Below are 23,431 nucleotides of genomic sequence, written 5' to 3'. Positions count from 1 at the left end.
CAGCAAACCACATGCACACGCACGTACGCACGTACGCACGCACGCACGCACACACCACACACAAACGCACACACGCCACATGCACTGCACAACAACACACGCACACACAACACGCAGCGCCACCACGCAGCAGGACCACCCCAGCAATGCACACACGCGCCACGCCACGCGCAACGCACGCACGCACACGCACACGCAACAGCACACGCACACGCACACACACACACACACAACACGACAACACACCACACACACCAGCACACAACACACACACACACACACAACACACACACAACACACACACACACAACATTTACAAGAAATTCTTAATTATAAATGCTCATTCTAATATGAAGACATTTAAAGCGTAAAAACATAACAGCACCGTTTACTCTAGCTAACTTTCAACAACATTTACTTCCACGTTCATGCTAAGAAATGGCACTAAACTTTCCTTATGGCATGTCAATTTATTATCGTTCACCGCCCCAGACAACACCTCGGGGCATGCTCTAGGTCTAGGAAGCGATCAATTCTCTATATCTACTTCCAACGCACTTAGGCAGTAGTCTGAGTTCGAAAATCGCACATTTTTCTTGCACCCACGCTGGGGTTGCAAAGTTCGCATCACTATCTCACAGCTGTGTACTTCATAGCGGGGTAAAGCAGGAACGGCCATGCAAGGTGACAGCATTCTAATGAGCCTGCTACGGTGTCTCTCTAACCGTTCACCATTGTTTGCCACGACGCCGTGAAGAATGGTCTGAGGTAGCTATAATAGACCTGCAACTCTGTAGTGTTGTAACTACTGCAACCAGCACGCACGCACGCACGCACGCACGTACGCACGCACGCACGCACGCACGTAGGCACGCACACACACACAAGTACGCACGCACGCACACGCACAAGTACGCACGCACGCACGCACGTACGCACGCACGTAGGCACGCACGCACGTAGACACGCTTGGCGACACATGTAATGACACGCACGGCGACACATAAGGTGACACGTACGGCGACACATAAGGTGACACGCTTGGCGACACACGTAATGACACGCACGGTGACACGCACGGTGACGCGACAGCTAGCTGGTAGGTCGGCAACTATCTGACTAATCTGAACTAAGCACCGCAGGTTGCAGTAAGGTTACAGTGCGCGGTCAGTGACTCAGGAAGACTACTACTACTACTACTACTACGGCTCACACACACTCGCACACCGGTGTACGGATGGGATAGGAGAAATCGACAACAGCCATGTCAGCGAGAACAGAGCTGCAAGTAGGAGATGAGACTTCGTTCACAATCCACGACAACAACAATAACAGCATCGATATTAGCAGTAGCCGCAGTAACAGCAGTGGCAGCAGTAACCGCAGCAGCAGTAACTGCAGTAACAGTAACAGCAGTGGCCAGCCGCAAGTACAGCAAGTGGCAGTAAACGAGTAACAGCTAACTGCAGTGGACAGCAGCAGCCAGCGCAGCGAGCCAGCAGCCACACCAGCGCAGCGCCGTTAAGCAGCGGCCCCCAGCACTAACAGACCAGCAGCTCTTGCGCCACACCTAACCACGCAGCAGCAGCAGCCAGCAGTAACAGCAGGCAGCAGCAGCAGTAACAGCAAGCGCAGCAGCCGAGCAGACAGCAGGCGCAAATAATGAAAACGCTTGAGCATTTTCACGAACACCAGCAAGCTCACTACTTGCGTGCGCAACAGGACAAGATGGCAGCAGCAGTGTCAGCTGCTCACGCTCTGCACGTTGCTGCCTCCTGGCAGGCACTTACAACATTCCTCGCAACGCCGCAACCTCATCGCGACACCGCGCACAGCTGCCCGCACACCGCCCCTCCGTAGCGCCACCTGGTGGGCCAGAACTGCGGTACGCCATCCCGGTAGTGCGTGACGTCGCACAGGGGGCTCTGCTGTTCTCGCGAGGTGCCACGGATGGTTTCGTGATGGTAAGGCAATAGCAGATCCGTACGAGATAGGGAGTCGTGTCGCGACGGATGGACATGTCTTCGACCTACCGCCTGGCCATTCAAGCGTTGTTAGCGAGGTAAACGCAAGTTCATACTTTCATATTTCATACCTCATACTCTATTACTAAATACTACACCGATTCCATACTCGTAGCACTTGACAAAATTGATAATTGACAAGCTTACAATTCTAAATACAATGCCCGAGTAACTTCACTAAACATTGTATTTCAAGTATTGTATTGTAAGACCCCCACTACATACTACAAGCTAGTAAATCCGGACCATGCTTGGGGTGTCGGATTCCGCACGATTCTGTTGATCAGTACTTTTACAATTCAAATTTAAAGTATACTGCGCAGTGGGGCTGACAATTGATTGTTTCTGGCCAGGCTGGACTGCGTATGCGATTGTTACTCGCGAGGTAATAAGATCTGCTATGTGATTGTTTCCAGCAGTGGGAGCTGGTATGTGATTGTTTCTGGCAGTGGAACCTGGTATGTGATTGTTTCGGGTAATAAGATCTGCTATGCGATTGTTTCCAGCAGTGGGAGCTGGTATGTGATTGTTTCGGGTAATAAGATCTGCTATGTGATTGTTTCCGGCAGTGGGAGCTGGTATGTGAGAGAGACATGTCGACCCTAAGTTCGCAGATGGCAGAAGAAAATCTTTCTCATCGTGATACCCTGATCGGGATGATGTGGCGTATGCAACAGGCGTAATAAAATGGTCTATGCGATCATTGCGTCACGTTCAGACCTAAGCGCAGACCTGTGATTTTTATGGTTGCATCCGTCGCTGCAACTAGCAACGCAAGCCGACTCGATTTCAAACTGCTTCACCGCGTTGCGCTACACATGCAGAATATTCGAAGCAGACTCTAGAGCAAATTCTGGAGCGACCAGAGTATCGTCCACATCAAAACAGATTTGATTTCTTGCAATTGCGTCGCCAACGCGGACCAGAATCGCTACGGATTGCAATTGCATTGTTCCGCAGACCGTAGCGATTTACGGCCAATTTTTAAAGCTGATTCTTAGCCATCGCATGTCGCAGTTGCGCTGAAAAGCGCGCGTCTGTGCTAGGCCTTTAGACAAAGCGCAACGCATGCACCAGCGCAATGCGAATGCACTCCACTTCATGCACGGACACTCCAGATGCACGCACCATGCACGCAGTGACGACCCGCGCAGAGAATGCGGCTGCACCTTTACGCACTAACCTGCACGATGCCACATCACGACCAAAAACCACGCCTTTTCGACTTAGTTTAATAAACAACAAAAACAATTGGTTGTTAACAACATTCCATCTGCCCCTACGAAATATGTATAATTACTAAACGAACAAAATGAAAGCCTGAAAAAGCATCGCACGATGCGCACGGCGGAGTAGTACATTGGTTACCGCACCAAACAACACATACACAACACACCAAACAACAGACACCAACAACACAACAACAACAACAACAACAACAACAATACAACAAATAAAGCAAACCATACAAACAACACAACAAACAACAACATACCAAACACAAACCAGTACAATGCAACAATACACTGAAGCAACGGATACATCGTGAGGCGTTCACCGACTCATTGTTGGTCTGTCATTGATTGGTCGGCAGGCACGGCCCACAGAATAAGGACCTCTCGCCTCGTGCACCGCAATGGTGGCCATGCAGGAGCGCGCCAGCAGATCGCGGACACGCCATCATCGCTGCCTTACCTCGCCCGCGTCAGCCATCGATCGGATTCGGCGCCGGACGTTAGGCACTCAACTGCCTCTTTGTCTTACCGGTAGAATCAAGCCGCCATGCCGCTCGTCATGGCGAGTTGTAACAGGGCATTCCCAGTCATTCATTCATTCTCTGGGCGTTTCTCATTGCAGATGGGATCATAGATACTGTTGAAGTCGTCGATTGCGCACTGAGCTCATTGATTGCCAGCAATGGTCCATGACATATGACATTGTTGATTGCGCTGGGGTTGTTGCATTGCACTGCTAGTTGACATTGCTGCGGGTTGTTGACATCGCTGGCCATTGTTGACATTGCTGGGGGGTTGTGATTGTGGTGGCGGTTTTGACTCACTGACATGTTGAATTGCACTCGTCCCGTTGTTTATTGCACTGGGTTCATTGAATCGCTGGGAGTCATCGGACAGTTGCTTGGACTGCCTGATTGCGGCTTCAGTGTTTTTATTGCGCCGGGCGTTACTTGACTGTGTCTGCTTCCTGGTGTTTCCAGCAGTGCGCACAATGTTGCGCGGCAGCGGAAAACGATGCTTGGCCTGTCTGTCGCGTCAATCTGCCTCGCTAAACTGCCTGTTGCAGCCGGTCACGTCCTCGCCCCGCCCTGCATGAACACGTGGCGCCCAATCTACCAGCTTGCGACTTAATTCGTCTGGGCATCGTCCGTTCTTGAATGAGGCTATATTGTGAGTGCAGCGAGGTTGGTTACCTCGCCCCAACGGGCAGTTGGAGAGGCTTATGTGAATCGGTTCGTGTGTTCGGTGTGGTTAGTTGTTATGTAGTGGTTTGCGTGTGTTAGTGTGTATCGCATGCGTGTATGATATTAGCGCGTCAACGCGAGCCAGCAAGACAGCCAGCCGCATCAGCCGACGCAGACTCGTAACACATAACATGTTACATCTCTGGCAGGTATGCCACTCTCGAGTGTAGTGCCCTCTGTCTAGTTATGCAATCTGTGGCCATAAAACTTGTCGATTGTGCGTGTTCACTTGTTCCTATGCATTAAAATAAGCGAGATGCCGTCGGGCTCGTGTTAACCGTACTTGAGATTTGGACAAGTATGATCAGAGAGACACAGAAACAGAGACTGAGCGAATCGAGTAGGGAGAAGAGAGAGAGACAGACAGAGAGGCCAAGACGAGATGAAGAGGAACAGATGTCTAAGAGAAAGGGAGAGAGAGAGATTGAGACGAAGAGAAAGAGAGAGGGGGGGGGAGGCGGAGAGGGAGGGAGAGGAGGGAGGCAGAGAGGGAGAGGGGCGGGGAGGGAAGGGAGGACGAGATATAATAGCTATAATATATACTAGAGAGAGAGAAGAGGGGAGCAGAGAGAGATGTGAGAGGAGAGAACGAGAGAGCAAGCGAAGAATGAGGACGAGCGATAAAGCAGAAGAGGGGTAGAGAGGAGCAGCTAAGTGAATGGAATGACTTTAAGCCTACCAACTGTCGTTATTAGCCCTTTACACAACTTCTAACACAGCTTATCTGCTGGTCAAGCTCAGCTGCCTGCGCACACGCAGACCGCACAGAAACACTGTTTGCGAGGCTGACCTCCAAAATCAACCACACAAAAACAATAGTGAGAACATGCTCTCAGGAACATTGCTGGATCCGACTTGATGACGAGGGTAAATGTCGAGAAGACTAGCGACTTTTACGGAATTACCGTTGCCGTGGATAGTTATTAAAAACAAATTATCAACACTGCTCAGATTTTACCCGATTACATTGAAGACCAGATTATTACATATCATAAGCTCATACCACTAGTTACGTTAAAGACAATTATTGCAAGGATTATGTGTTACCATGGAACATCGAAGCACGAATTTATATTGCATGGCCATGTGTTACCATGGAAACATCGAAGGACCAATTATCTTCATTATGGCACGCGGTTATCATGGAAACATCGAGCGGGCAACAATTAATTTCATGGCATGCGTTACATGAAACATCGACAGTGCCAATTATTTCAGATGGCATGCAGTTACCATGGAAACATGAAGACCACTTATAATTGTTAAGTTAATTATTTACATGGAACATGATTACTACGTTTACAACTCAACGCCCTGCGACACACTCCTTAACGTTTGGCTAGGAACAGAGGTCGCCACACGAGAGGAGAGTCACAAGGAAGCTGGCGATGTCATATAGCATCCAATGAGGATCGTGCGACATGAGAGTTCATCGTTCTGCTGCTGCTAATGGTCAGATAAAGTTGAAGTAAAGCTGAAGTGGAAGTGTCCTGCGATAATTTGTTACTTACGATATTCAGTAGCTATTCGCGCATGGTTCTACATAAGGGCACCCCCTGCCAGGCTGCATTACTTGCGGTACAAGTCAACAACAACGCCATATTATTAACAGGATACATTGTTAATTCTATATCTATATTATATATATATATTGTTAATATTATATCATTATTTATTGATCATTGATATATATATATATACTATATATATTATATATATATATATATATATATATAGAGTAGAAAATAGGGATTAATTCCTATTATCTACTGTCTGATAAAATAAAGATATAAATATATCACTTGATAAATATGATAAGCTATAAATCATCAGCCCAACATGATTTGATATGCATCGCGAATAATATAATTAATATATTTTGTTTCTATTTATACCTATACGTATACGAGAAGGGTTGCAGTATCTGGGGAAGCCTAGTATTTTCAAGTCACTATTAGATAAATGTAGCTTGACACGATCATCCACAAGCGAACAAGAACGATGAAAAAGTCACTGCCCTGAGTTAGAATCTAGACAAGATGTCCACTATGTCATAATTCATTTCACACGAAAGACCACGAAATAGCGGCGCGACCAAATTCTGTTAGGGGTAAAGATGACGCTGCAACCCGGTAAACGCGATCGACTTACGAACGCTTGACTAACCAGTACATGTCCCATCCGTACTGCTGACGTTTGATCAACACGGTTGAAGTAAAAAATTAAACCAAGATTAGCTCTATTATCTACCAACGCAAATGAACTTATTTAATGAGTTATGTCTCCCCAGTCTTGAGGTTCACTCCACTTACATTTCCATTTCACGTCTGAAGGTTTATTCGCCTACATGTTCCATACGTCTGAAGGTTCATCACTAATGTTCCACCGTTTAAGGTTCCATCCGCTACACTGTTCACCACGTCGTTGAAGCTTCATGCGCTACATGTATTCCACCACGTCCTTACAGGTCATCGCTACATGTCCACCACGTCTTGAAGGTTATCCGTACAATGTCTCCACACGTTCTTACAAGGTTCATCGCGCCTACCATGTTTCACCACGATTACAGTCGTTCATCACTACATGTTCCACCACGTCTTGAAGGTTCATCCCGCTACATGTATCCCACACGTCTTAAGGTTTCATCCGCCATAATTTCATCATGTCATTACAGTTCCATCCGCTACGATGTTCCACCACGTCTTGAGTTCATCCGCCTTACAATGTTCACATCGTCTTAAGGTTCATCCGCTACATGTTATCACAAGTCTTGCAAGTTCATCGCTACATGTCCACCACCGTCTTGAATGTTCGATCCGCTACATGTTCCATCACGTTCGTTAGGTTTCATTCGACTACATGTCTCCACCACGTAATGAGGTTCATCCAGCTACATGATTCCACCACACTCTTGAAGGAATTACATCCGCCTACATGCATCACACGTCTTAAAGGTTCATACGCCTCATGTGAATCCACACGTACTTACAAGGTTCATACGCTACATGTTCACACCACGTCTATATCAGGTTCATCGCTACATTTCACCAGCGTCCTGAAGGCTTCATCCGCCCTACATGTTCAACACGTCTGAAGGTTCTCGCTACAACTGTTCACCAGTTTAGCAGCGTTCATCGCTACATGTTCACCACGTTCTTGAAGGTTCATCCGCTAACATGTTCCATCATTTTACAGGTTCATCCAGTTACATGTTCCATCAACGTCCTTAAGCGTTTCATCCGCTTACATGTTAACAAGTGCTTACAGTTCAATCCGCTTAAATGTTCACCACGTCGTGAAGGTTCATCCGCTACATGTTCCACACTTCATTGAAGGTTCATCCGCTACATGTTCAACTCACGTCTTGAAGGTTCATCGTACTGTTCCCACCGACGTCCTCTTAAAGGTTCATCCGCTACATGTTCCACACGTCTTAAGGTTCATCGCTCCATGTTCCACAGTCTGAGGTTCATCGCCTGTACATTTCCTCACGTTTACAGGTTCACGTACATTGTTCACCCAGTCTGAATGGTTCATCCGCTATGATTCCACCAGTGATTGACAGGTTCACACCTCGCTACATGTTCCACCCGTCTTACAGGTTCATCCGCTACATGTTCCACCACGTCTTGAAGGTTCATCCGCTACATGTCACGGCTTGACTTACAGGTGCATCGTTGGCTCGGTGTTCTACGGGCTGGCCGTGAATCCAACCCGCGTCGCCGACAGTGCCTACGCAGGCTGTTTCCTCGCCGGCGTCTTCGCTCTGCCCGCACTCGTGCTCGCCCGCACGCTCTGCCAGCGCGCGGGGTGGCGCGTGGCGCTCGCGTCCGCGCTGCAGCTGGCTGCGGCAGGTTGCCTTGTCGCCGCCGCCGCGACCCCCGCCCTCACAGGTACGCACTGACAGAGATGCCAACACATATTTGAAGCAATCTGTAGTTTCTGGCCATCAAATTAGTAGTTCGAGGGTCGCGTAGTGACCCGAGTTTGCTAGGGGGGTCCGGCATGCCCCCCGGAAAAAATTTTGATTCTGAGATGCAATTTCCTGCATTCTGAGGGTCAAAAATTACAATAAATAGAAAAACAATGACAATAATTGACAACAACAAAAAATTTCGATCACAGTGAAATTCGTAGTTTGATACAAACTGGTCGTAGTGGTCTAAAAGGAATAGAAATTCGTATAAAATACGGATAAATCGTAGTGGTTGGCATCTCTTCACTGATACATGCACAGGGGTAGAAATTAATTTGAAAATTTACAGGCCATTCGGACCTGTAGGTAAGGGATTTTACAGGCCCGACAGGCAAATTACAGGCCCGCATCTTTCCTTAGATACCGCAAAAATTTAAAAAAAATAAAAGACTGTAATTTGAAGTTTTTTACAATGGCTTCTTTACAGTAATACAAAGAACATATACAGTGACTACTAATGAGCTGTCAGAATTCTCACTGTCCTCCCTGGTGTCCTCGCTGTCTTAACTGTTGGCTGGCCTGCACTACAGCAATAGAATGTGCACGTAGATTTTCTACGGGCCCGTCTGGCTTGCTAGTATTAGAAATGTCAGGCCCGAGCCTTAAAATATGCGCATCGGGCCCGCGGGCCGTTTAGGATTTCGACCCATACATGCATGTAAGCAACAGTCTTTGTCTCACCACTCTAGAGAAACACATAGTGTCCGTTGTAGAGAGGTGACAACCATGACGACCTAGCCCCGCACTTGTAACCACGGCAACAGTGCTGCCAAATCCCTCGTCCCTGCTCGTAACCGTAACGACCGCGTCCTCGACTGAAGCGTTAGTTCTCGCTCGCAGGTGCGGCGTTGCCGGGCGTCGCCCTGACGACGGCCGGCATCCTCACCATCAGCATCCTACTCGGCTACCTCTACGAGGGAGTGCTGGCAGTGGACGCGCCTGCGACACGACCCCGCCCCGCTGCATCCCGTGACTGCGACGACAACGGCGACGCACGTCGCCTGGCCACGCCCGGCAACGACGACGACCATGACGACGGATGCTGCGGTCTCTCGCGCAGCTGTCTCGACCTGCTCGAGGCCTTCTCGACGAGTGGTGCCCCCTACCTGATCTCGCTCGTCTTTTTTATGACGCGGATGGTTGCAGAGCCCTACCTGCCGCTGCTTGTAAGTTACGCGCACCATCGCGGTGCCCCCTACCTGTGGCTGCTCGTGAGTTACGCGCACCATCGCGGCGCCCCCTACCTGTGGCTGCTCGTGAGAGCGCTCGGGTAGCTACTGTTGTGAGAGCTACTGCGGTAACGCTTCATGTTTGCTCAATCTCAGCGCCACCTATTGGCAACGCGGTTTCGCTCTTTCCAGCGCGTCACCAACGGCAGTCGTTAACAGCGTTGCAACGTTGCAGGAACACTACCGGTCAGAGCTGCCACTGGTCATTCTTGGAGCCGTGGCAGCGGCAGCATCCGTGCTAGTGATGCTGCTGCCGGTTACCATGGATACGAATCTGCCAGCAACCACAGACGACGGCGGGGAGGACAGAGAGTGAGTTGATCACTCTTGACGACGTTTCATTCATTTCAGATATGTATATACTCCAATATGGTAACGAAATCATAAATAATCACATCAGAAAACCTTGTAGCGTATGCTACCAAACGACTACAGAAGAGACGTGGAGATTTCAGTCTTCTTTCAGCTTTGTAAACTGGATTATGTTTCTTTCAGGAGGGAAAGCAAAACGTCCATGCTCGCACGACTGTATGTACTGGTAAAAAACCCGTATGCGGCCAAAACACCTCATGTATCCGTCCAACACGGGTGACCTTAAGCTAAGCTTGTTGCCAACGACGAGAAACCTAAACAACCATCAGCGCCACCTGTTGGGATTACCAGACGGCATACTCCGAGCGTCGATTCGGGATTCGCGAAGATGTAGAGGGAAGTACAGGAATAGAGGAACAAGTCCAGGAATGAAGCATATGCCTTTTTAAATTGACTATGTCACGAATTTTCTATGCCATTTTTTTACATGAAAAGTAAGAACTAACGGGACTAAACGTATCGTCAAATTCTTACCTGATAAGATTGTTTCTCAACTAGTTAAAAATCCAAAAAACCAGGATGATTTGATATTAGTGTTCCTGACATTAATTGCTTGCTATGGGCTATGTATGAGTCACGAGTGTATGTTCACATCAAACAATATAGTAAAATAAGAAGTATAATGCAGCAATTTAACCATAAAAAGTGAACAGAATTACTTATATTTTGTAAAAAAGTGGATTATTTTTTTTTTACTATTTACTGTGACGTAATCACTTTAATAGGTTCTCTCAGTTTCTGGTGATATATTTTTACTTGTTTTGCTTACAAAGCACAGTCACTTTTGACCAAATTTCGACCTACCTTTACCCAGTTTGAATTTAGTTCAATCCACTGCCTGATTCAGATCTATTTCTGCGTCTTCACATCATAACAACGGAAACCAATGATTTTAATTTGCTCCTATTTCTCTACGTTTTTGCGCTTCAATTTGCATTTCATTTTCGTCACATACCTTCTGCTAGATTCAACAGTTGGCAACAGCAATAGCCTAACAGAAACCTCAATCATATACCTGCCACCGCTCTCACTGCCTGCCAGCGCCCCCTACCTTCAGCTAGTCCCCCCTGCACCCGCCACAGCGCCCCCTACCTTCAGCTAGTCCCCCCTGCACCCGCCGCAGCGCCCCCTACCTTCAGCGAGTCGCGTCGGCAGCAGCAGGCCGCGACGTCCGAGCTCAGCGAGTGCGAGGCAGCCGCCGTGCCACGCCGAGTCCGTCTCGACAATGCTGAACAACTCCAGTACGCAGCCGAGGACGTCGTCCGCTAGCTCCCGCGGCAGACGCCCCGTCACACGACCAACCCTGCAACACATGAACAGCTATGTAACACATGAACAGCTATGTAACACATGAACAGCTATGTAACACATGAACAGCTATGTAACACATGAACAGCTATGTAACACATGAACAGCTAAGTAACACATGGACAGCTAAGTAATTATGTGATTGTTTCGGGTAATAAGATCTGATATGCGATTGTTTCCGGCAGTGGGAGCTGGTATGTGAGAGGGAGTGGCTAAAGTGGATGGCAGAGAAAGTCTTTCTCATCGGATATCTACTCGGATGTGTGGCAGTATGCAACAGGTAAGTAATGGTGCTGATCAAACTGGTTACGTTAAACCTAGCGCAGACCTGTGATTTTTGGTTGCTCGTTGCTGCAACCTGCAACCGCAAGTGATCGGTCAATGTATCACCGCGTGTGCGCACACATGCGATTTCGAAGCAACTCTAGAGCAATTGGGAGCGACGAGTCGCTCAAAATCAAAACAGTTCGATTTCTTGCAATTCGTCGCAAGGGACCAGAATCGCTACGAGTTGCAATTGCATGTTCCCGCAGACGTAGCGATTTCACAGCAATTTTTAAAGCGATTCTAGCATCGCTGTTGAGTTGCGTGAAAAAGTCGCAGGTCTGCGCTAGGCTTTAGACAACGCACGCATGCACAGACATGAATGCACTCCACGTCACGCACGGACACTCAGATGCACGCACATGCACGCGTGCACGAACGCGCACAGAATGCGTGCACTTACGCACACCTGCCACGTGCACCATCACGACCACAACCACGCCTTTTCGAACTTGTTTAATAAACAACAAAAAACAAGAGTTTCTAACAAATACCATCTCCCCTACGAAATAATGGTAAATTACTAAACGAACAAAATGAACGCGGAAAAGCTCGCACATGCGCATGGCGGGTAGTCATGGTTACCGCCACCAACAACACATACACAACACCACCAACAACAACAACAACAACAACAACAACAACAACAACAAACAACAATACAACAAATAAAACAAAACATACAAACAACAACACAAACAACAACATACAAACACAAACATACAAACACAAACATACAATGCAACAATACATTGCAGCCAACAATACATCGTGAGGCTTCACTGACTCATGCTTGTCTGTCATTGTTGGTCGCAGGCAGACCCGCAGATCAGACCTGCTCGCCTCCGTCACCCTGGTGGCCATTGCAGGAAGCGCCGCCGCAGTCGCGCCCGCCTACGCTGCCTTCCTCGCCCTGCGTAGCCTCGTCGGATTCGGCGCCGGCGTGGCACTCAACTGCTCTTTTGTTTACGGTGAGTCAAGCCGCCATGCCGCATCGTCATGGCGGAGTTGTACACAGGGGCATTCCAGTCATTCATTCATTCTCCTGGGGTTTCTCATTGCAGTGGGATCATAGATACTGTTGAAGTCGTGAATTGCACTGAGCTCATTGATTGCGCAATGGTCATTGACATTGACATTGTTGATTGCGCTGGGGTTGTTGATTGCACTGGCATTGTTGACATTGCTGCGGTTGTTGACATCGCTGGCATTGTTGACATTGCTGGGGTTGTTGATTGTGGTGGGGTTTTTGACTGCACTGACATTGTTGACATTGCACTCGGGTTGTTTATTGCACTGGGGTCATTGACATCGCTGGGGTCATCGACAGTGCTTGGACTGCTGATTGCGCTCAGGTTGTTTATTGCGCCGGGGTTATTGACTGTGTCTGCGCTGTGTTTCAGCAGTGGCAAATGTTGCGCGGCAGCGGACAACGATGCTTGCCTGTCTCGCGTCCATCTGCCTTGCTAACTGCCTGATGCAGCCGCTCGCCCCGCTGCTGCACACGTGGCGCCATCTACAGCTTGCGATATCAGTCTGGAGCATCGTCGTTCCGGGAATGATATACTTGTGAGTGCAGCGCGTTGTTACCGCCGCCCAACGGAGTTGGAGGAGGTTATGTGATCGGTCTCGTGTGTTCGTGTGTTAGTGTGTTCGCGCGATCGATATTAGCGCATCAACCAGCGAGCCAGCCAGCCAGCGCAGCGAGCCAGCCAGCCAGCGCAGCGAGCCAGCTCGTAACACATACATGTTACATGCTGGCGGAGGTATGCACTCTCCGTGAGTGCCCTCTGTCTAGTTATGATCTGTGGCTATAACTGTCCGATTGTTGCTGTTGTTCCTTGCATTAAAAATAAGGAGATGGTCGGTGTAACTGTCTGAATTGACAGTACGAGAGAGACGGAAACAGAGACAGAGTGATCGATAGAGAGAGAGAGGGACAGACAGAGAGGACGAGAGAGAAAGAGACAAATACAGAGAGAGAGAGAGAGAGAGAGAGAGAAAGAGAGAGAGAAAGAGAGCGAGAGATGGGGAGAGGATGAGAGAGAGAGAGAGAGAGACAGACAAAGAGGACGAGAGAGAGAGAGAGAGAGAGACAGAGAGCGAGCGAGAGATGAGGAGAGGATGAGAGAGAGGGGTAGGGAGGAGAGCTAAGTGAATGGAATGCTTTGAAGCCTACCAACTGTCGTTATTAGCCTTTCCACCAACTTCTACACAGCTTTCTGCCTGAGTCAACTCAGCTGCTGCACACGGAGACAGCACGAAACACTTGCGAGGCTGACCTCAAATCAACGCCACCACAAAACAATAGAACATGCTCCAAGGACATTGTGATCGACCTTGACAACGAGGTAAATGTCGAGAAAGGACTACCGACTTTACGGTTACGCGTTACCGTGGTAATTATGCCAAAAACAAATTATCACCTGCTCATATTTTACCCTGATTACATTGAAGACCAATTATTACATAGTTATATGCTACCATAGTTACCATGGAAACATCGAAGACCAATTATTTCATGGCCATGCGTTACCATGGAAACATCGAAGACCAATTATTTCATGGCCATGCGTTACCATGGAAACATCGAAGAACAATTATTTCATGGCCATGCGTTACCATGGAAACATCGAAGACCAATTATTTCATGGCCATGCGTTACCATGGAAACATCGAAGACCCATTATAATTGTTAATAATTATTACATGGTCATGCATTACTACGTTTACAACAACGCCTGCGCACACTGCTTAACGTTTGCTAGGAACAGGCGGTCGCGCACACGGAAGGAGAGTCACAAGGAAGCTGTGGAGTCATTAGCATCCCGATGAGGATGTGGATGAGAGTTCTCGTTCTGCTGCTGCAATGGTAAGATGCATCACTCTCAGCTACAACATTGCGAAATGTCAGAACTTTTGAAGTGAAGTGTCGCAATAATTTGTACTTACGATATTCGTAGCTATTCGCGATGGTTCTAATAAGGCACCCCTGCAGGCTGATTACTGCTGCAGTCAACGAAGCCATATTATAACAACAGACATTGATTTATATTATATATTTGTATATTATATATGCTATTATATATCATTATCATTGATCATTGATTTATATTTATATATACATTATAGTACTATATATATATAACTCATATATATCGAGACATAGAAAATAGGGATTGATTCCCTATTATCTTCACTTCTGATATGTATAATATTCATTTGCATATACTGATAAAGCTATTAGCATCATAGCAACATTAGTTATTGATATGATCAGGAATAATTAATAATATATTTTGTTTCTATTTACTCCTGATACGATAATACGAGAGGGTTGCATCTGGGAACCTAGTTTTTCAAGTCACTATTAAGATAACATGTGCTTGCACGATCATCCCAAAAGGCAACCAGCAAACGAGAAAAAGTCAGAGTTAGAACTGACAAGGATGTCACTAGTCATAATCTCATTCACAACGAAAGCCACGAAATGGCGCGACCAAATTCTGTAGTGGTAAGATGACGCTGCAACCAGTAAACGCATCGACTAATACGACGCTTGGCTAACCGATATCATCTCCATCACGTACTGCTGACGTTGACATCAAACCACGGTTGAGTAAAATTAACCAGATAGCTCTATTATCTGACCAACCCGAATGAACTTATTTAATGAGTTATTATGTTCCACCAACGTCTTGAAGGTCTCACCACTACATCTTCCATACGTCTTGAAAGTTTTATTCGCTACATGTTCCATTCACGTCCATTGAAGTTTCATCCGCTACATGTTCCACACGTCTTACAGGTTCATCGCTACTGTCTCCACACGTCTGAGGTTCATCCCCTACATGTTCCACCACGTCCTTAAAGCGGTCATCCGCTACATGTTCCACAACGGTCTAGAAGTTCATCCGGCTACATGTACCACCACGTCTTACAGGTTCATCCGCCTACTGCTTTCACCACGTCTTACACGGTTCATCACTAAATGCTTCCACCACGTCTTGAAGGTTCATCCGCTACATGCTTCCCACCCGTCATCTTACAGGTTCAATCCGCTACATAGTTCCATCATTCTTACAGGTTCATCGCCTACATGTTCACAGTCTTGAAGGTTCATCCGCTTACATGTTCCACTCCACAAGTCCTTAAAGGTTCATCCGCCGTACATGTTTCACCAACGTCTTGAAGGTTCATCCGCTACATGTTCCACACGTCTTGAAGGTCATCCGCTACATGTATCCAGTCACGTCTTACAGCGTTCGATCCCGCCTACATGTTCCACCACGTAATTTGTAAGGCTTCATCCGCCTACATTGTTTCCACCACGTCTTGAAGTTCATCCGCTACATGTTCCACCACGTCTTAAAGGTTCATCCGCTACATGTTCACAGTCCTTTACAGGTTCATCCGCTTACATGTTCCACCAGCGTCTTACAGGTTCCATCCGACATGTTCCACCACGTCTTGAAGGTTTCATCCGCTACCATGTTTTTATCTTACCACCACGGTCCTTGACAGGTTCATCCGCTACATGTTCCACCACGTCTTACCGCGTTCATCCGCTACATGTTCCACCACGTCTGAAGGTTCATCCGCTACATGTTCATCATGTCTTACAGGTTCATCCGCTTACATGTTCCATTCACGTCTTTAAAGTTCATCCGGCTACATGTTCACGCCACGTCTTTACAGGTTCATCCGCTACATGTTCACCACGTGGGCTCGTGAAAGGCTTCATCGCTATCATGTTCACCACGATCTTGGTGAAGGTTCATCCGCTACATGTTCTATCACGTCTTGAAGGTTCTCCGCTACATGTTCCACCACGTCTTAAGGCTTCATCCGCTACATGTTCCACCACGTCTTAAAGGTTCATTGCCGCTGACATTTTTCACCACGTCTTGAAGGTTCATCCGCTACATTTCATCACGTCGTTACGGTTCATACCGCTACATGCATTCCACCACGTCTTGAGGTTCTCGCCCTACATGTTTCCCACCCGTCTTGAATGGTTCATCCGTACATGCTTCCACCACGTCTTGAAGGTTTCATCGCACATCTTCCACCACGTCTTGAGGTTCAATCAGCTACATGTTCCATCACGTCCTTACAGGTTCATCCGCGTACATGTTCCACACGTCATTTGAGGTTTCATCCGCCCTACATGTTCCACCACGCTCTTGAAGCGTTCATCGCTCACATGTTCCATCACGTCTTACAGCGTTTCATCCGCTACATGCTATCCACAGGTCTTTTGAAGGATTTATCCGCCGACATGTTCGCACCACGTCTTAAGGTTCATCCGCTACATGTTCCATCACGTCCTTGAAGGTTATCGTACATGTTCACACGTCTTACAGGTTCATCCATACGATGTTCCACACGTCTTGAACGGCTTCATCCGCTACATGCTTCCACCACGTCTTGACAGCGTTCATCCGCCTACATGTTCATCACGTCTTGAAGGCTTTCATCCGATAATGTACCATCATCTTACAGGTTCATCCGCCCTACATGTTTACACCACGTCTTACATAGGGTTCATCGCTACATGGTTCATCACGTCTTGAAGGTTCATCCGCTATCATGTTCACCCAGTCTTACAAGCGTTCATCCGCTACATGTTCCAACACGTCTTGAGGTTCATCTGCTACAATGGTTCCACCACGTCTTGAAGGTTCATCTGCTACATGTTCACTCACAATCTTGAAGGTTCATCCGCTACATGTTCCATCACGTCTTACAGGTTCATCGCCTACATGTTCATCACGTCTGAGGTTCATCCGCTACATCGTTCCACCACGTCTTGAGGTTCATCCGGACATGTTCCTCACGTCTTAAGGTTATCCGGCTAATGTCCACACGTCTTAAGGTCATCCACTACATGTTCCATCACGTCTTGAAGCGTTCATCCGCTACATTGTTCCACCACGTCTTGAACGGCTTCATCCGCTACATGTTCCACCACATTCTTAAAGGTTCATCCACTTTAACATGTTCCATCACGTCTTGAAGCTTTTCATACCGCTATCATGTTCCACCACGTCTTGAAGGTTCATCCGCTACAATGTTCACCACATTCTTAAAGGTCTCTCCGCTACATGCTTCCATCACGTCTTGCAGGTTCATCGGCTACATGATCTCACCACGTCTTGAAGTTCATCCGCCCTACATGTTCCATTCACGTCTTGAAGGCTTCATCCAGCCATACACTGTCCCACTCACATCTAAAGGTTTCATTCCGCTAACCTGTTCACCCACGTCTTGAAGGTTCATCCGCCTACATCTCACGGCTTGGAGCTTTACAGGTTGCATCGTTGGCTCGGTGTTCTCGGGCTGGCCTGTGCATTCCAATCCCGCCTCGACCGACAGTTCCTGACGCAGGGCTGTTTCCTCGGCCGGCGTCTTGCGCTCTGCCCGCGCTCGGCTCGCCCGCACGCTCTGCCAGCGCGCGGGTGGCGGTGGCGGCTCGCTGTCCGCCGCTGCAGCTGGCTGCGGGCAGTTGCCTTGTCAGCCGCCGCCCGACAACCCCCTCCCTCACAGGTACGCACTTTGACTACTATTGGCACAGGGGTAGCAAATTAATTTGAAAATTTACAGGGCCATTCGGGCTGTAGGTATAAGGGATTTTACAGGGCGACCGGCAAATTACCAGGCCCGATCATTCCGCAGATACCGCAGAATTTAAAAAGAAATAAAGACTGATATTTGAATTTTTTACAATCGGCCTTATTCACCAGTATACAAAGCAAACATATTCAGTGCTACTAATGAAGCTGTCAGAATTATCACTGCCCCTCGCCTGGTGTCCTCACTCTCGGACTCTTTTTTAACTGTGTGGCTGGCCTGCACCATACGAGCAATCAGACAATTGTGCACTAGGATTTCTACGCGGGCCCGTCGGGTTGATTTAGTATTTGAATGTCAGGCCCGAGCCTTAAAATATGCCGCATCGGCGCCCCGGGCCGTTTTAGGATTTGACCCATACATGCATGTAAGCCAACAGTTCTTTGTCTCACCACTCTAGAGAACACACATAGTGTCCGTGTTGTAGCAGAGGTGACAACCATGACGACCTAGCCTCATTGTAACCACGGCAAACAGTGCCTGCCCCCCACAAATCCTCGTTCCCTGCCTCGTAACCGTAACGACCGCTGTCCTCGACTGAGCGTCGTTCTCGCTCCGCAGGCTGCGCTCGTTGCGGCGTTCGCCCTGACGAAACGGCCGGCATCCTCGCCGTCAGCATCCTATTCGGCTACCTCTACGAGGCGAGTGCTGGCAGTGGCGCCGCCTGTCACCGCCCCGGCCCCCGCTGTCATCCCGTGACTGCGGACGCAGATGACTGGCGACGCACGTCGCGCTGGCCACGCCCGGCAAACGACTGACGACCATGACGACGGATGCTGCGGTCTCTCGCCGCCAGCTGTCTCGACCTGCTCGAGCCTGTCTCGACGGAAGTGGCGCCCACTAACTTGATCATCGCTCGTCTTTTATATGACTGCGGTGATGGTTGCAGAGCCCACCTGCCGCTGCTTGCTAAGTTTACCGGCGCACATCGCGGTGCCCCTACTGCTGGCTGCTCTGTGGAGTTACGCGCGCCATGCGCTGGCCGCCCCCTACCATGTGTGCTGCTCGTGAGTTCACGCGCGCCATCAGCGGCGCCCCCTACCTGATGCTGCCTTCGTGAGAAGCGCTCGGGGTAGCTACTGTGTGTGAGGCTTACTGCGGTAACGCTTCATGTTCTGCTCAATCTCAGTCGCCACCTGATTGCGCCAACGCGGTTTCGCTCTTTCCAGGCGGGGCGCCGTCACCAACAGCAGCCGTTAACAAGCGTTGCAACGTTGCAGGAACCACTACGGTCAGAGCTGCCACTGCGTCATTCTGGAAGCCGTGCAGCGGCAGCATCCGTGCTAGTGATGTGCTGCGGCTTACCATGGATACGATCTGCGCACCACAGACGACGGCGGGGAGGAAAGAGAGTGAGTGATCACTGCTAGACGGAACGTTTCATTCATTTTCGGTATGTATATACTCCAATATGTAAACGAAACTCATAAATAATCACATCAGAAAACCTTGATAGCGTAGTGCCTACAAACGACTACAGAAGACGACGTGGAGATTTCAGTCTTCTTTCATTCTTTGTAACTGGGATTAATGCTTTCTTTCAGAGAGGGAAAGCAAAACGTCCACTGCTCGCAGACTGTAATGTACTGCGTCAAAAACCGCTATGCAGGCAAAAAACACCTTCATGTAATCCGTCCAACCGGGGTGACCTTTAACTAAGCTTTGTGCCAACGACAGAGAAACCTGAAAACCATCAGCGCCACCTGTTGGGATTACCCATTGACTGGCATGCCCCGAGCGGTCGATTCGCGGCAATGCCGAAGATGTACGAGGAAGTACAGCGGAATAGAGGACAAGTCAGGTTGAAGATATGCCTTTGTTAAATTGTCTTACGACACAAATTTTCTTGCCATTTTTTTTACATGAAAAGTAAGAACTAACGGGACTAAAACGTATCGTCAAATTCTTACCTGATAGATTCGTTTCTCAACTTATGTTAAAAATCCACAAAGACCAGGATGATTTCGATATTAGTTTCCTGACAATTTAATTGGCTTGACTATGGGCTATTATGAGTCACGATGTGTATGTTCACATCAACAATTATAGTAAATAAACAAGTTATAATGCAGCAATTTAACCTATAAAAAGTGAACCAGATTACTTATATTTTGTAAAAAAGTGGAAATTACTTTTTTTTTTTAGTATTTACAGGTGACGTAAATCATCCTTTTAATAGTTCTCTCAGCTTCTGGTGTGATATATTTTTAACTTGTTTTAGCTTACACACAGCCACAAGTCACTATTTTGACCCAATTCTCGACCTAACCTTTACCCAAGTTTGAATCTTAGTTCAATCACTGCCCTGATTCCAGATCTCATTTCCTGCGTCTTCACATATTAACAAGGAAACCATATGATTCTGTAATTTGCTCCTATTTCTCCTACGTTTTTGCGCCTCTCAATTTGCATTCATTTTCGTACATACCTTCTGCCTAGATTCAACAGTTGGCAACACGCATAGCCTACAGAAACCTCAATCATTATACTCCCGCTCGCACTGCTGCCAGCGCCCCTACCTTCAGCTAGTCGCCCTGCACCGCCCACAGCGCCCCCTACCTTCAGCTAGTCCCCCCTGCACCCGCCGCAGCCGCGCCCCCCTACCCTTCAGCGGAGTCCAGCCGTGTACGGAGCAGCAGGGCCGCGGCGCTCGAGCTCAGCGAGTGCCGAGGCAGCCGCCGTGCCACGCCGCAGTCCGTCTCGACAATGCTGAACAGTTCCAGTACGCAGCCGAGGACATTCGTCGACTACGCTCCCGGGGGCAGACGCCCTGTCACGCGTACAACCTTAAACACCTTGAAGCATAGGTAAACATGAAAGCTATGTAACACTATGAACAGCTACTGTAAACACCATGAACAGCTACTGCTAACACGATGAACACGCTAAGTACACTTATGAACAGCTAGTAACACTATGTGACAGCTAGTAACACATGAACAGCTATGCAACACATGAACAGCCTATGTAATACATTAACAGTATGATACACAATGAACAGCTATGTAACACATGAACAGCAGTAACACATGAACAGCTATGTAATACATGAACAGCTATTAACACCATGAACAGCTATGCTAACACATGAACCAGCTATGTAACACCATAACAGCCTATGTAACACCATGAACAGCTAATGTAACACCATGAACAGCCCATAAGTAACACTATGAACAGCTAGGTACACGAGGACAGCTATGTAACAATGAACCAGCTATGTAACACAATGAAACAGCTACAGTAACACCATGAACAGCCATAGGTAAAAACAATGAACAGCATGTAACACATGAACAGCTATGTAACACATGAACAGCTAAGTAACACATGAACAGCTAAGTAACACATGGACAGCTAAGTAAAACATGAACAGCTAGGTAACACATGAACAGCTAAGTAACACATGAACAGCTAATTAAGTAACGCACGAGTAATATATACGTGTAACGATACCAGAAGTGTACGAAAGGGGGCTCGATCTTTTATGTACCACTGATAGCAATTTATCATTTTCTTGTTATATTGTTACATTGTTGTGTTCCTAAATTATTATATGATGATATTGTTATATTGTGATGTTATTGTATGATGGTTTTATATTGTTATGTACACTGTTATTATTCTAGTGCCGGTTTATGTGTTTTGATCGTTACTCTAGTGCAGTGCTTCTTGAACTGGTGAATGGTTCACTCAAGGGTGAATGAAATTATTTTGGGGTAAATGAAATTTTGTGATAAAGACTCGAGGGAGAATGACACTGAAATAGTTTAAGAAGCACTGCTCTACTGCATACATCGTTTATGTGTGTGGATGTTTTAGCATACAACGTGCGTTTGTGTGTGCATGTTTTAGCATACAACGTGCGTTTGTGTGTGCATGTTTTAGCATACAACGTGCGTTTGTGTGTGAATGTTTTAGCATACAACGTGCGTTTGTGTGTGCACGTCGTGGGGTTTGATTCCGCTGTCGACGTACCCTTTGGCTGCCGACCATCGCACGATGGTGTCCTTATCTCTAAGTCCGGTCAGCAATAACTCTGAAACATAAACACACAAGCTTCAGTTTTTAGCACTTTTTTTGCAAATTCACACATTATTATGTATTTACTTTACGAGTGAATGAAAACAATGAGTTTTTGTACGTTCCTGGTATACATATATACGAGGGAAAAAATATAAGAATGATATTATTCTTATTGGCTTATATTCCCTTAGTCTCCTGACGTATAAAGTAACCGATCTATAAACCCCTGGATGTATGAGCAATGTCATATATATTAATTTATTTGACTGTGAAATTAAACCATGACATACTTGTCTGAACTGAGGTCTGACAATGAATATGAACGAATTTTCGAAATCTGTTTGTAACTCACTCACATACTCCCTGTATATAAACATATATTAATAACCGCTAAAGTTTTAACGGAATATGAATTAAATCGAAATTCTGACATACTACAAAACAACACAGACCTATTGAGTCTAGAGCGTATGCTCTACAATCATTGTACCTATCACAGTTTCGATTTCATCGGGGATATCGTAGTCCTCTTCCTCTGGATTTTCAATGTGCAGAGTTGAGTCACTCTCAACCTGCTGCTTCTGAAGGTTTTGCACCAGAGTCCGATTGCCTCTCTTATACCTACCGACCGACAGACAGTGCTGTTAACGACACATCGTTAGGGCATATATGCATGGCATGTAATTAATGAGAATGCATCTCGCTGCCACGAATTACATATATACATATTCTGCATTGAATACACACATTCTGCATTGCATACACATATTTTGCATTGAATGCCCATATTCTGCATTGAATACACATATTCTGCATTGAACACACATATTCTGCACTGAATACACATATTCTGCATTGAATACACATATTTTGCATTGAATGCACATATTCTCAATTTAATACACACATTCTGCATTGAATACACACATTCTGCATTGAATACACACATTATGCATTGAATACACACATGCATTAAACACACACATTCTGCATTGAATACACACATTATGCATTGAATACACACATGCATTAAACACACACATTCTGCATTGAATACACA

The 23,431-nt window shown here is 47.1% G+C and overlaps 1 protein-coding gene across 1 annotated transcript in view; it reads right to left on the bottom strand.

Annotated features, from left to right (window-relative positions):
* LOC106818439 (tubulin-specific chaperone D-like) overlaps positions 1-23,431 on the bottom strand; it is a gene marked incomplete at its 3' end in the record, with an annotated part of 36,752 nt that overhangs the window by 7,430 nt on the left and 5,891 nt on the right. The window contains exons 4-6 of the mRNA XM_014823149.1: positions 22,862-22,992; positions 22,324-22,384; positions 11,214-11,383 (exon numbers count right to left, since the gene is read on the bottom strand). Of these exons, the coding sequence (XP_014678635.1) occupies positions 11,214-11,383; positions 22,324-22,384; positions 22,862-22,992 (362 nt within the window). The remainder of the gene's footprint in view (positions 1-11,213; positions 11,384-22,323; positions 22,385-22,861; positions 22,993-23,431) is intronic.

The sequence above is a fragment of the Priapulus caudatus genome, unplaced genomic scaffold (assembly GCF_000485595.1).
Source record: "Priapulus caudatus unplaced genomic scaffold, Priapulus_caudatus-5.0.1 Scaffold2244, whole genome shotgun sequence".
NCBI classification, from domain to species: domain Eukaryota; kingdom Metazoa; phylum Priapulida; class Priapulimorpha; order Priapulimorphida; family Priapulidae; genus Priapulus; species Priapulus caudatus.
This window is presented reverse-complemented; position numbering and strand designations above follow the sequence as displayed.